The 13,424-nt window shown below is 43.6% G+C and overlaps 1 protein-coding gene across 1 annotated transcript in view; it reads right to left on the bottom strand.

The window, feature by feature from the left end:
- Positions 1-4,418, bottom strand: part of Ccnc (cyclin C) — a 20,671-nt gene extending 16,253 nt beyond the window's left edge. The window contains exons 1-2 of the mRNA XM_036178533.1: positions 4,356-4,418; positions 3,554-3,730 (exon numbers count right to left, since the gene is read on the bottom strand). Coding sequence (XP_036034426.1) covers positions 3,554-3,730; positions 4,356-4,418 — 240 coding nt within the window. The remainder of the gene's footprint in view (positions 1-3,553; positions 3,731-4,355) is intronic.
- Between the last annotated feature and the right edge of the window lie 9,006 nt (positions 4,419-13,424).

The raw sequence follows: 13,424 nt of genomic DNA, 5'->3' as shown, positions 1-13,424 counted from the left end.
GGGATATGAGTAAAAGGAATCTTTTTTTTTTTTTTTTTTTTTTGAGATATTTCAAGTAGTCTTCTGGGAAAAAAGAATCTATTTAGCAAACAAGATGATTGGTGGCAATTCAAGAGACCAGAAAACTAGGTGTCCATGGCCAGAAAATGGCCATAAATGCACTTGCTTTAGAATATTTCCCAGTCTGAGAACTGTGGTTTGGTCAAATTGTGATAGAAGATACTTGAGTTTGGTAAGTTAACATCATGGTAAACCTTGCATCTAACAATTCATATTCAGTGTTGTGGTGGTGGTGGTGGGGTGATGTACACCTTTAATCCCACCACTTGGGAGGCAGAAGCAGGCAGATCTCTGTGAGTCTGAGGCCCTCCTGGTCTACAGAGTGAGTTCCAGGACAGCCAGGGCTGTACTGAGAAACCCTATCTTGAAAAACAAAGCAAAACAAAACAACTATCAGAGCCTGCCGACTATCAGCTGGGTAGTTGGGTAGAGGCGTGTGGATTGAAGAGACAATAAAGAAGACAGAAAAGAGTCGAGAGGTCTGCTGGTCAATGCCAGACATCCCTGAGTTTACCTCACAGCCAGCTTATATACAGTTTTGAAGGACAGAGGTAGAACAATGCACAGCACAGGCATTCAACCACTATCTATTCTGCCTTGCATCAAGGAGCAGGCAGTTTCATTTTCTATCCAGCTGGCATCAGTAGACTGAGTCTAGCTAGATAGTGTGTTCCTTCTTGTGGGCTAATCAGGACTTTCTCACAGCCTTGGAACAAACAAACCTGAACTCTATTGACTCGGAATAGACTTCAGATTCAAACTGGGACACTGAGTCGGTTGTGGGCTCCCACAAACAACAACAAAAGAATTCATTTATTCATCCCTTCATTTGTACCAGAAATTAAATCCAGAATCTTACGCATACTAAGCATATACTGTACCACTAAGTTATACTCTCAGCTCTAGGGTCTTACTTTATGCAATGGTATTTTTCTTTTATGTTGTGCATTCAATAACAATTAGAACTAGATTTAATATGAAGACTTATTTCATTTTGTTTCATTTGTAAAGACAAGGTCTCATGTAGTCCAGGCTGCCTTGACCTTAACTGTGTAACCAAAGATGACCTTGAACTCCTGATTCTTCTGCCTCAATCTCCCAAGTAATGGGGTTTGTTGTTTGAATCTTAGATGGTCTTTTAATAAAAAGCCCAGAGCCAGGTATCAGGGTGAAAGCTGAAAGATCAGAGAAGCAGAACAGCCAGCCACTAGTTCTCACCTCTATAAAATCCTCAGCCTAAAGAGAGTGAGTTCCTGTTTCCTTGTGTCTTATATACTTTTCTCTGCCCTACCATCTTACTTCCTGGGATTAAAGGCATGTATGCTTCCCAAGCAAAGGCATGAGATCTCAAGTGCTGGGAATAATGGTGTGTGCCACCACTGCCTGACCTCTATGTCTAATCTAGTGACTGGCTCTGTCCTCTAATCCTCAGGCAAATTTATTAGGGTACACATTATGTCACCACAGGGATTACATAATCATGCCCAGCTTGAAGAGTCTTTATTTAACATAATTGAATATAAATTGATTATTCAGCTTGTGTGTAATGAATTATTGTTTTCTGTCTGGGAGAAATCTAATCCAACTACCTAAAAGGACTTCATGATTAAAAATAGTTACGATACTGATTTGTTTAGTCCTATAAACAAGTTTATTAATAATTATTATACTCTTTTAAATAATGAGAGCTTTTCAAATCTACCATGAGGACCCTGTAGGTAGTATGCTGAAGCTAGGAAGCAAGACTTATCCATGTACCTGGAGTGTGTGTAACTTCTATATCATATTGTCCATGCCCAAAGGATACAGTGTCAAGTATGTAGCAATGTGAATTCTGTTAAGGATGAATAATACCACAGGGCCACAGGCCCTTTAATATACTGAGCTACTAGTAGGTTCTCAGTAAATACTCATTGGTTAATTATCCCATCTTTTTTCTTGCTGAAATATAGTTATAGTATACCATTAGGAATGGCAAGCAGAACACTGAACTGATGTCAGACCCAGATGCCAACAAGACTTCTTTCATTCACTACCCATATGGCCAGTATGAATTACTGAACTTGTCCAATACTCAGTTTTAATAAACCATAGAAAATGATCAGGAAAGTATGGTCTTGGGTACTCAGCTTTACAAATCATAAAACAGGGGCCTGGGGAGATGGCTCAACCTTTGAGAGTACTGGCTGCTCTTCTTGAGGAGTGGAGCTCAATTCTAAACATCCATATGATGGCTCATAATTGTCTGTAACTCAGGTTCTGAGGGATTGATGCTCTGTTGTGGCCTCTTTGGGCACCAGAAATTCATGTGGTGAACAGAATGGAGAATGTCTTTGAGAATTATAATTTATTGGACAAAAGAAAGATTTTTGTAGTCTCAAATCTTTTTTTATTTGTTTGTTTTGAGACATGGTCTCACTTTGTAGCTCTGGCTGTCCTGGAACTCACTATGCAGTACTGGCTGGCCTCCACGAACATGAACTCACAGAGATCTACTTGCCTCTACCTCCCAAGTGCTGGGATTAAAGGCAAGTGCCACTATGCCCAGCTTTTGTAGTCTCAAATCTTAAATTCAAAGAGGCCCATTAAAAAGTGCCCCCCCCAAGCTTGCAGGGAAAAAGGAGAGGATTGTTGTGTTGCTGTCTCCTTGACCTGCTTTTCCCTCTTACATCCTTTTTAGGTATCCAATAGGAAAGTGGCCCATAACTGACATCTCTTCTGTAGCTGGATTTTTTAATTTATTTTATTTTATGTATATGATTGTTTTGCCTGCTTGTTGTCTGTGTAGCATGCTTTTGCATGGTGCCCATGGATGCCAAAAGAAGGAGTCAGATACCTTGGAAATGGAGTCACAGATGGTTGTGAGCCTCCATGTGGGCGTTGGGAATCAAACTAGAGTCCTCTGAGACAGGGTTGTAATGTAGCCCACGCTGGCCTCAAACATTTTCCTTTTTAATATGGGTTCTCACCATGTGACTATGCTTGCCTGACTGCCTCCCAAATGTTGGTATTAAAGGTGTGTGCCACCATGCCTGGCTGTAGCCTTAATCAGGAATCCTGCCTCTACCTCTTCAATGCTGGGATTTTAAACATTAGCCACCACAACCTATTTCTACGACTTTCTTGGTTTCTTCTTATTTTTTTTTTTTTTTCAGTTTTTAAAATCAACTAAAATTAAAGTTTCCAGAAGTCAGAGACTTTGTCTATATTACACCCTATTGGAAGCTGAAGAAAACCAAATGCAAAAACCCATGCTACCTTGTGCTGTGCTACCTACCGCTCTTAGAGCTGAGGACAGGAGGTAGACTCCACTGGGCTATCTTTGGAGATACACAGCAGATATCTAAAACCCAAGACCTAAAAAGCCTTACCCAAGCAGCAGAAACTGCTGGCTGCTAGTAGGGCCCTGGGTGATGCGTGTTTACGAAATTTGGCCTAAGGGCACTCTGTGGGCTCAGGCAGTGGGGATCTATTGGCAGAGCCAGCTGCATACCCTATAGCAGCTCCATCGCCGGATGATTCCTCCTAGACTACGTGTCCTGGGCAATGCCTGGACTCCCAGCTGCTTGCTGTCACCCGAGGCTCTGCAGCAGACACCTGTGGACCACAGGGGCCCCCAGCAGCAGTTCAGCCGGACAGGACTTCTCCGGATGCCTTCCGCCTCAAGCCGCTAACCAGAAACCGCAGCCAGGCCTTTAGAAGAAGCCAAGTTTTTCCTCTGGAGTCGCTGCACACCTCCGCCCCCCCCCCCCTGCTCCCCAGCCTCCACCCAGTGGCTGATGGCTGACTCCGGATGAAGGGCCAAGGAGGCGCTTAGGGGTGGTCCAGGTGGCTCCTGGGCTGCATTGTTCCGGGAAAGTTGTCGCTGGCATCACTGGCTCTGCCTGGGTGGATTGGTGCAGGGTTCTTCTTAGACCCTCAGGTTGAGCTGGAGCCAGAAAAACACCCAGTTGCCAAGAAGCAGACATGTGTGTGTATGTGTGTGTGTGTGTGTGTGTGTGTGTGTGTGTGTGTGTGTGTGTGTGAGAGAGAGAGAGAGAGAGAGAGAGAGAGAGAGAGAGAGAGAGAGAGAGAGAGAGATTGATTCTAGGAGGAGCTCATAAACCCTCAAGAACCTTAAAACCATAATGAGCATGCCTAGAGTGGGGACCGCCTTTTGTCGCTGAGAGCTAGACTGTACCCTCTCTTCTGGGGCGGGGTGGGGTTCATCTTTGCCCACCTGGCTTGGACTCCACCACTTTTTACTTAAACACCGCTCTTTCCTTAAGAAAAAGGTACAGAGCTGGATTACCTACCTCTGACACCCTGAACTCTTTGGGCCTTGCGTGGAATTCAGAGCGTGGGGGCACCGGCAGCATGAAGACTTGTTATCTCAAGTGGAACCTTTCCTCTGCGCCCTACTGCCCCTTGGACTGTATTTAGTGGCAATGCTAGACTACACTAGATACTCATCTGACCATCTCAACATTTTGACTTAAAAATCTTTCCAAAGGACTTCACTCTTGAAAACCGTGCTTTTTTTTTTTTGTTTGTTTGTTATTTCTTAACTACGCAATCATGCCAGTCACTATGAATAGAAGAAAACAAGTGCTAGGTCTTATAATTGCAAATGTCAATTTTCTACACTTTCCCATACAGTACATGCGATTCTTCCATTGGCTACATTTTAGTTCAGCTAACTAACTCTGACCAAATACAGTACACTGAAATCTTTTTAAAGATGTACTCCTGATAAACATCGTCATGGGAGTCTTTTGGTCTTCCTCAAAACAGTGGCTAATTTGGCCCAAGCATTTGACATTAGTCTCTTCAGAGCGTCGGAGTATGGACTTCTTTGGGACAGAGTTTGCGATGGCCACTCTTGCCTTGAGCAGGACCCTGTTCCTTTTTCATAACCAGTCCCAACACTGGTGAAGACTGTCTGTAATGACCACCTCACACTCACCAAAGGATGTGTGAATTAGCGAGAAAGAGTGCTCATATCACAAACCCTATTACCAGTCTTTTCCAGATCAGAGTTAATCCCTATTTTTCTTGCCTTTTTATTGTAAGCATTTAGTGATATTATTTTGAAAGTTTTCTTGACTGGGGAGCCAATCCTGTCCCATCGGTGTCTCTGGGATTTTGCCTCTCCCAGTATACACCCCTTCAATTCTCCAGTCTTCTGCTTGCATGGGAAGGAACACCTGACCACCAGAGCTCTGGACCCACAAACTCTGCTACCACCTGGGATCAAGTAGGTGGCTCACTGCCAGTACCTGGGGCTCAGAGATTCAAAGTAGCCACGCAGCTGGGGGTGGGGATGCTCCTAGAACCCTGGGGTGCTGTTTCCACCATCGTGAAAACTCACAGCCATGATTACTGAAGCAGTTCCTTATTAAGGCAGAAGAGCAACTAGAGGACCCCAGGGAGATGTCACCCTGGAGATGCTGAATTCCATCCAGTTTTGGGGGCTTTGCTTCTGGCAGTGTAGAGGCCGGGATTCTCTGGGACTCTTCCTCCATGGGTCTTTACTTAGATCTCAGACCTGGAATGTCTGCATCTGAGCTCAGTGTCCCACAGAGCCGACCTGAGGGCTCTCTGGGCCTAGCATGATGTCACTCAAGTACCTAGTGAATAAAATGAGGCATGACTGCTCCTAGGTATGGTCAATGAAAAGGGTTTTTACTGTAGCTATGAGGGAGTATAGCCAGAAGCATCAGGAAGGGTCCAACCTGACAGGGCCATGGTGTGGGGGTGGGGGTGGGGGTGGGGTGGGGGTTGGGGGGTTGGGGGGTTGGGGTGGGGAGTAGGGGGTGGGCTGAGGGGTGGGGGGAGGCAAGAGAGGAAGAGAAGGGAAAGGGGCAAGAGAGGGGACCAGGAGCCAAATTTGGAACCAAAAGGTCTAGAGAGCACATGGGAACCAAAAGAGTGCATAGCCCAAATGGCTGAGTTATATATGGAATCTGAAGCTGAGGGAGGGGAGGCCCAGTCCCCCTGGGTTGGAGAGGTTTAGGGTAGGAGGCAAGAAGCAGACTTGCTGGGAGGAGCCACAGGAACTGAATGAGACTTGTCTTGGCTTTCCTTGGGACCTGACACCTAGCCCAGAGGCCTTTGAAGGTAGAGTACCAGTCTCTGTCAGCTCCTCAAAAGTCCTAGTGATGCTCCCAGTGTCTGAAAATTTGGAATGGAGAAAAGGAACTAAATGGAAGAGCTGACAGAGTTCATTCCTCTCTCACTTTGGTGTTCTGTGGTGCTTTGGAGCACTGTAAATCTGAGCATCACTTTGATGGAATAAAGTAAATGCTCATGCTTGCTGGGAGCAATCCCCGCCCCCCACCCATAGATGACTCATTTATTCACTGGAAAATGTTACTAACTGCATTGCTCCAGGAAGAGACATCTTTAGAGAGCATTAATTGTAATATTTAAGCCTTCAGAATAAATTCTCTTTTTAGTCTCTGAGAAGGAGGTAGAGTTGCAATGTTACAGGTTTTGTTAATTCCATCAGGTGAAAATAAGATTACTACCACAATTTTGAGCCACATTTGAAGCAAGCTTTAATAAATACTGGCCAGAACACTGGACACTGGCTGGATCCAAACCTAGGATCCTCAGAATATGGCCCGGAATTACATTAGACGGGGGCTTATAAAGGCAAGACCTACAAGGTTATGTATTTCTCACCTTGATCCAATCAATGGCAAGCATACGTTTTGAGTTATTTTCTGCCTATGTACCTCCTGCCTACTGTGATCAAGCACATTCTGGCAGTTGGGGCAACCAAGCTTGTTTACAGAAGTCAAAACAAGAGGCTTGTCATATTACATATGGTTCCCAGCATTCCAGGAAGTTATATGTCCTTGGGCAAGTGGGATTTAAAGGGACTTATAGATCCTGTGGTTGTTTGACTAGGAATGGCTTCTACAGACACATGTGTCTGAATGCTTGGTCCACAGGAAGTGGCACTATTAGGGGATGTGACCTTGTTGGTGAAGGTGTGGCCCTGGTGGAGGAAGTTTGTCACTGTGGGGGCTTTGGGGTTTCATATATACTCAAGCCATGTCCAGCAGGGCAGTCCACTTCCAATTTTGAACTCTCTGCTACCTCTCCAGTACCATGTCTGCCTGCATGCCACCATGTTTCCTGCCATGACGATAATAGACTCAACCTCTGAAATGGTTTCACGGTTTCTAGAAATGTGAAATGCTGAAATAGTCAAAACACTGAAAACTGGTCCCCCATTCACATCCTCTTTTAGCAATTTCCACCCTTCTATCTAGTCCCTGTTATGCAATTAGAAGAAGTAAAGCAAATTCCTACATTCTCAGTAATTCCTACATTCTCAGTTACAGAAACTGTTGTCAGGTTACTAAACACACACCTCTTATTTATTCTTGATAGAGATCTGGCTGCCAAGACATGACAAATTGGACAGAAACATGTCACAGGAGAGGACATGAGGGTAGTTGAAATGCTAAAATACACTGAAGCTGACCTTTGAGCACCTTTGAGGAAACAATTCTAATAAGAAAGGTAGCCTAGTACATGATTCTGAGTGTTTGGGAGAGAGTCTATCATGAGGCTGAGAGCAGTGGACTTCCTTCCCTTTCAGGTAGCACCATTTTATGCAAACACCTTATTTCAAATGAATTCCACTGGACAGATATAAAGATTCTCAGTCTTGCATTCACTTATTAATATGAAAAAGGGTATGATTTTAGTTTTAACCCCTATGGCCTGTGGTCTGAAAAGACCATATCCAGTTCTGTAAACCTTCAACCATGGGCCCAGCCAGCCTGCTGTTTGATGATAACCCAACAGAGCCTCTCTCTTGGAGGGTCAAGTCAGGTTCATCAGATTCCACCAATCAGATGGGGGCACAGCAGGGTTATGGTTTCTTGGTGGCTGAAGAGATGTGGATGGGGCCCTCTGGCACCCAGGCTTGTGAGGGGAGATGTCCCAGCCCCTCTGTCTCCAGACAGCAGGAGCTTGAAGTTCAGCCTGTCCAGGCAGTTGCTGGCAATTCCAAAGTGCTCATGGCTGTGGTGAAAGATCAATTCAGCTTGATCCTCAGCAGTTGCTGAATCCTCTTCTCTGCTCTGATCCGGGGTGTGGACCCTCCAGCCTGTGTCCACACTTTTGATCTCTGCTTTGCCTGCAAATGACTGAAATGGTCCAGTCCATCAGACTTGACCTAACATACAAGAAATGGAAATGGTACTGTACGCTGGTGGGAGCAGTCTTGTTCACAATGAAATCAGGTATGCCAGGGCCTCTGTTGTCACCTTGGACAGGATGACATGGGCCCAGTCCCACAGCTGACAGACTTCAACACAAAGGTCTGAGCTTTTGGACTTAACCCAGACACTTTTCTGGGGGAAAGCTATTACTGTAAACATGGACAGTTGGTATGCACTTGCCATTGCCCACGTCTATGGCTCCTCTATATATAGAAAGGGAGCTCCTCACCTCAGCCATTAAGAAAATAAAGAAGGGGAATCTACAGAGGCCAGATAGAACAAGGCAGCAGAGTCGGCCACCAGGAAGTCATCCCTAGAACCAGTGAGGCCTCTCCAGATCTAAGTTTCCCTGCCTGAACCTGAATTGCTCCAGAGCCCAATCCACATAAAGAAACAAATGGACAAAAAGGGAAAAATGCCAAATAGGAGACAAATGGGTGATGGTTCTTGTCAAACGAGAGACCAGTACACCCTGTCATTATCAGAAGACCGATGGCCACCAAACTCCATCTGGAAGCAACTAAAACTGCTGTTGTTCAAACTCAAATATTATAGATTTGGGTTGCCCCTTTCTTTGGGGTCTGCGGATGGCCTGGACTTCAACAGCTAAAGTTTGCCTAAATCTGACAAGTGTTGATTAGCAATTCCATTGTGCCTATAGGCCACAATGCTCAGGCCAGGTTAAAACAGGTGTGTACTTAAAACTCAGATGCATATCACCTGTCAGGCAATTTGGGTTGCAAATCACTATTCGGTGGCTCACCTTGAGGAGCCTCCTTAGTTCTGAGATGCATGGACTTTGTGAATTGCTTCTTGGTTTTAACAGTGATTAGGGAGAGAGTCAGTTCCTTTGCTTCCCAACAGGAGGCATAAGAGTACAAGGATGACAAGCTAACTCTCCTCTCCTCTTCCCTCTAACAGACGCTCTAAGAAAGGATGCCAGCCAGAGGTGCCTGCTTTGTGTGTGTGACTGGTGGTGACTCTGTCACTTGATGACAGGGTTAAACGTGAATAGTTAGGCATATGAAATGCATACTTTGCATTGTAAAACTTTACGATGTTGATCTTTAAAAACACCGTGCCAGATGAAATAGTCCAGACACAAAATGACAACTTTTCTGTGACTTTCCTGTATGTGAGACCTGGTATGGTCAGATCTGTGGAGAATCAAGGTAAGATGCAGGTGGAGACTGGGTGACTAGGGGATGGGAGTTGTTATTTAATGAATGCAAAGTTTGTGTTTGGGGGAATGGGTAGTGATGCTTGAACAATGGTCTGAATGTATTTAATGCACTGTACGCTACACTGAAACGTGACAGAAGTGGAAATAAATGAATAATTAAAAACAGGGGAAAAGACTACAGTAGGGAGAGGATAGGGATGGGCTGGATCCAAACATAATATGTATATACATGAATATTATGTAAAATATTTAATAAGAAACTACATTAGGAAAACATGGTGAGGTACAAAGGGGAAGCTGAATCTCCCACTGGATGTATGGCTTTAGATAAGCATAGCTTTTCTGTGTTTCAGTTTCTTACAAAATAATAAGAGGGCTGGATAAGATGATCTTTAAGGCCCTCTCACTTTTGTGATTTGGTGAGAGCTAAGGAAGACTACTACTAGGGTTTAAGTTGCTGAAATCCTTCTCTCCTGCAGCGTCAATACCTTTAGCCCTTTGTGAATCAGAGCCATCACCATACAGACCTGTTGTTATATCTACCAAACTTAAAATTCTATGGTCCTATGTCTCTCTCTAGTTATCATCCTGTTTCTTTAGTTCCCTTTGTAGAAAAATCTCATATTAGAGATACTCAGTAATCACTGTCTCCTACCTGATCATCTTACTCAGGACTCCTGTGAGAACTTGGACTAATGAAACAGATGAACAACAAGTCAGTATCTGAGGTCAACTTCTTTTTGTTTTGTTTTGTTTTTCAAGACAGGATTTATCTGTGTATTTTTGGTACCTGTCCTGGATCTCATTCTGTAGCCCAGGCTGGCCTCGAACTCACAGAGATCCACCTGCCTCTGCCTCTCCCAAGTGCTGGGATTAAAGGCATGTGCCACCACCCCTGGCTTGAGGTCAACTTCTGAACACTCATGCATGACCCTTCAGCAGTGCTTCGAAGAGTTCCACTTACACTTTCTAGAAACTTCACTTAACTTGCAAAATAGTACTCCATTGTTGTACCTCAGTGGTTTCTCCTTCTGTCCTCTTTCCTGACTCCTCACCACCGTGATTCCTAAGATTTGAACTTCGCAAGGGGTTGTGCCTTGGATGGTCCATCTCTAACAGTCTCATTCCTTTCTCTCATCGGTTATGATGACTTTAAATACATGCTATGCACTGATGAGTTGATAATTTTATTTCCAGTCTAATTTCTAGCATTTTAAATTTGTATATTTCAACTTCCTGACATTCCCTCCATTTGAACATCTAAATAACTATCTCAAGTCTAATATGAATTTTTGTTTTCCATATAAAAATTTCTATTACCAGCTGGTGGTAGCATACGCCTTAGGCAGATCTCTGTGTGTTCGAGGTCAGCCTGGGCTACACAGAGCGAGGTCCAGGACAGGCTCTAAAGCTACACAGAGAAACCTTGTCTCAAAAAAAAAAAAAAATCTGCTTTTTCAGTTGCAGAGGGATCAGCCTTCTGCAAGTCAGAGAGACTTGCAGAGTCGGTGAGAAAAACACACAGACTTCTTTTCTGAGGGATAAGAGCGTCTTCTTTATTTTATTATTCTTTCTGTCCATGTTCTACACTATTCTTTTTCCATTCTGTTCTTCTTCCCTGATGTCCCCTTTTCCTGCTTTCCCACTGTCTTCCTTCATCATCTTCCTGGTGTTGCCTTCTCCTATGTCTTCATTGTTTCCCTTACAGCTTATACACTCCAGCTGAATCTTTCAAGCAATATAAAAATTACAGTGTGGCTATTTGTTTTTTAAGCGAATGATCACAATGAATAAAAGTAGAAAAAAAGTTTCTACTTTTTTCTACATGTTTTTCATATCCCTTACATGACTAAACATTTCACATGTTACAGGTGAAAAACAAGACTTCTCGTAGATCAGGAGCCTTTCAGTCATAACCGTTTACATAGGCAGTAGTTTGTTTTTTTAAAGATTTATTTATTTATTATGTATACAGTGTTCCACCTGCAAGCTGGAACCAGAAGGGGGCACCAGATCTCGTTACAGATGGTTGTGAGCCACCATGTGGTTGCTGGGAATTGAACTCAGGACCTACCTCTGGAAGAGCAGTCAGTGCTTCTAACCTCTGAGTCATCTCTCCCACCCCTAGGCAGTAGTTTTTATAATTGCCAGAAAAACAGCTTAGTAGTTTCACCTTTTAATTTTAGAGTCCAGTCCAATTATCTTAATTCATCATCCTGTTCTTTGTTTTCTGGTTACATGAAGTCAATTGTTTAAAGCTTTGTTTTAGCTGTGATGTGTGCCAAGATCTGTGAATACATCTCCCAATATCAGTAAGAACTTGAGCTAACTCTTGGGACTTGATTGTTTTCCTTGATCATTAACCTAAGCCATAGTGGCTCCTTAATAGAAACTCATAAGTCCTAGCTGTGTGACACTTCCTTGTTCTTATTTTCTATCCTCTGCAGCCCTGCTTTACCAAGGGCAGGGGCAACACTAAACAGTACAGTTTAAGAGGAAATTATCTTTATAATAATCCACAGTTAAAAATGCCCAATAGGGCAGGATACTTCCATGAGATAAACACACTACATTATAGGCAGTGGGAATTCCTCCCACCCCCATTCCCACCATGCCAGATACCAGAGAAAAATGGCAGCGGCAAACATATAAGGGCACAGCAGTAGCAAGAGGCATTTTTGGGGCTAAAGCCTCTGGGGCCTTCCAATCTGAGATTCACCCATCAGCGCTTTGCATTCTGGTGGACAGAACTACTGAAGAAAATTGCCACTTGCTGCTCCTCTGACATGGCCACAGGCATTCAGTCTTTTTCATCTTAGTAAATGACAAAGCCACATCTAACAATTTGCTTTTGTCAAAAATCCAGTAGTCATTTTTGAGTCCTTTTCCTATTATACCCTAGCTCCATCTATTAGGAAATCCTGGAGTGTATACTCTAGAAACATTTTCAGGAATCTTCCTCTTTTTAGCACCTGCCTTTCATTCTGCTACATGTCATGTTCCTTCTAGATATTACTGTAGATTCCCAGAAAAAATTCTTCAACCTCTGTTCTCATTGTCTTATTACCAATACTATAGCCAGCACAAACTTTCTCCCATAAAATTACCACACCTCTGTTCAAATCCATATGATTTCCATCATAAGAAACCTCACATTCTCTCTTCCACTCACTTTGGCCTCCTTGCTAAACTTTGAAACTACAACGTGTACTTCTACCTCAGGGCATGTCTTAAGGTTTCCATTGCTATGACAAAATACCATGACTCAAACTAAGTTGGGGAGGTAAAGCTTTGTGTGGCTTACTCTTCCACACGGCTATTCATCATAGAAGAAGTCAGGACAGGAAATTAAACAGAGTAATAACCTGGAGGCAGGAGCTGATGCTCAGGCCACAGAGGAATGCTGCTTACTGGCTTGCTCATCATGGCTTGCTCAGCCTGCTTTCTTTCTTTCCTGGTTTTTTTTTTTTTTTTTTTTTTTTTTAAGATAGGGTTTCTCTGTGTAGCTCTGGCTATATCCTAGAATTCTCTCTTTGACCAGGCTGGCCTCAAACTCATAGATATCTGTCTGCCTCTGCCTCCAGAGTGTGGAGATTAAAGGTGTGTGCTACCACTAGGCCCAGCCTGCTTTCTCATAGAACACGGGACCACCAGCCTAGGGATGGCACCACTCACAATGGGCTGGGCTTGCCTCCATCAATCACTAATTTGAAAAATGCCTTATAGCCAGATCTTATAGAAGCATTTTCTCAATTGAGGTTTCCTCCTTTACAATAACTAGTTGATGTCAAGTTGACATAAGACTAGCCAGAACAGGCTAGTCTTTATACATTCCCCAACATTTTACATGATTATCTTCCTCCCTTCCTTTCAGTCAAATAATGTCAGAGAGACCTTTTTTTAAATTACTCCTTATAAAACACCTTCCCCAGTACTGGCCTTGCTTTATTCTGCTTCAT

This window comes from Onychomys torridus, chromosome 2 (genome assembly GCF_903995425.1).
Source record: "Onychomys torridus chromosome 2, mOncTor1.1, whole genome shotgun sequence".
NCBI classification, from domain to species: Eukaryota; Metazoa; Chordata; class Mammalia; order Rodentia; family Cricetidae; genus Onychomys; species Onychomys torridus.
This window is presented reverse-complemented; position numbering and strand designations above follow the sequence as displayed.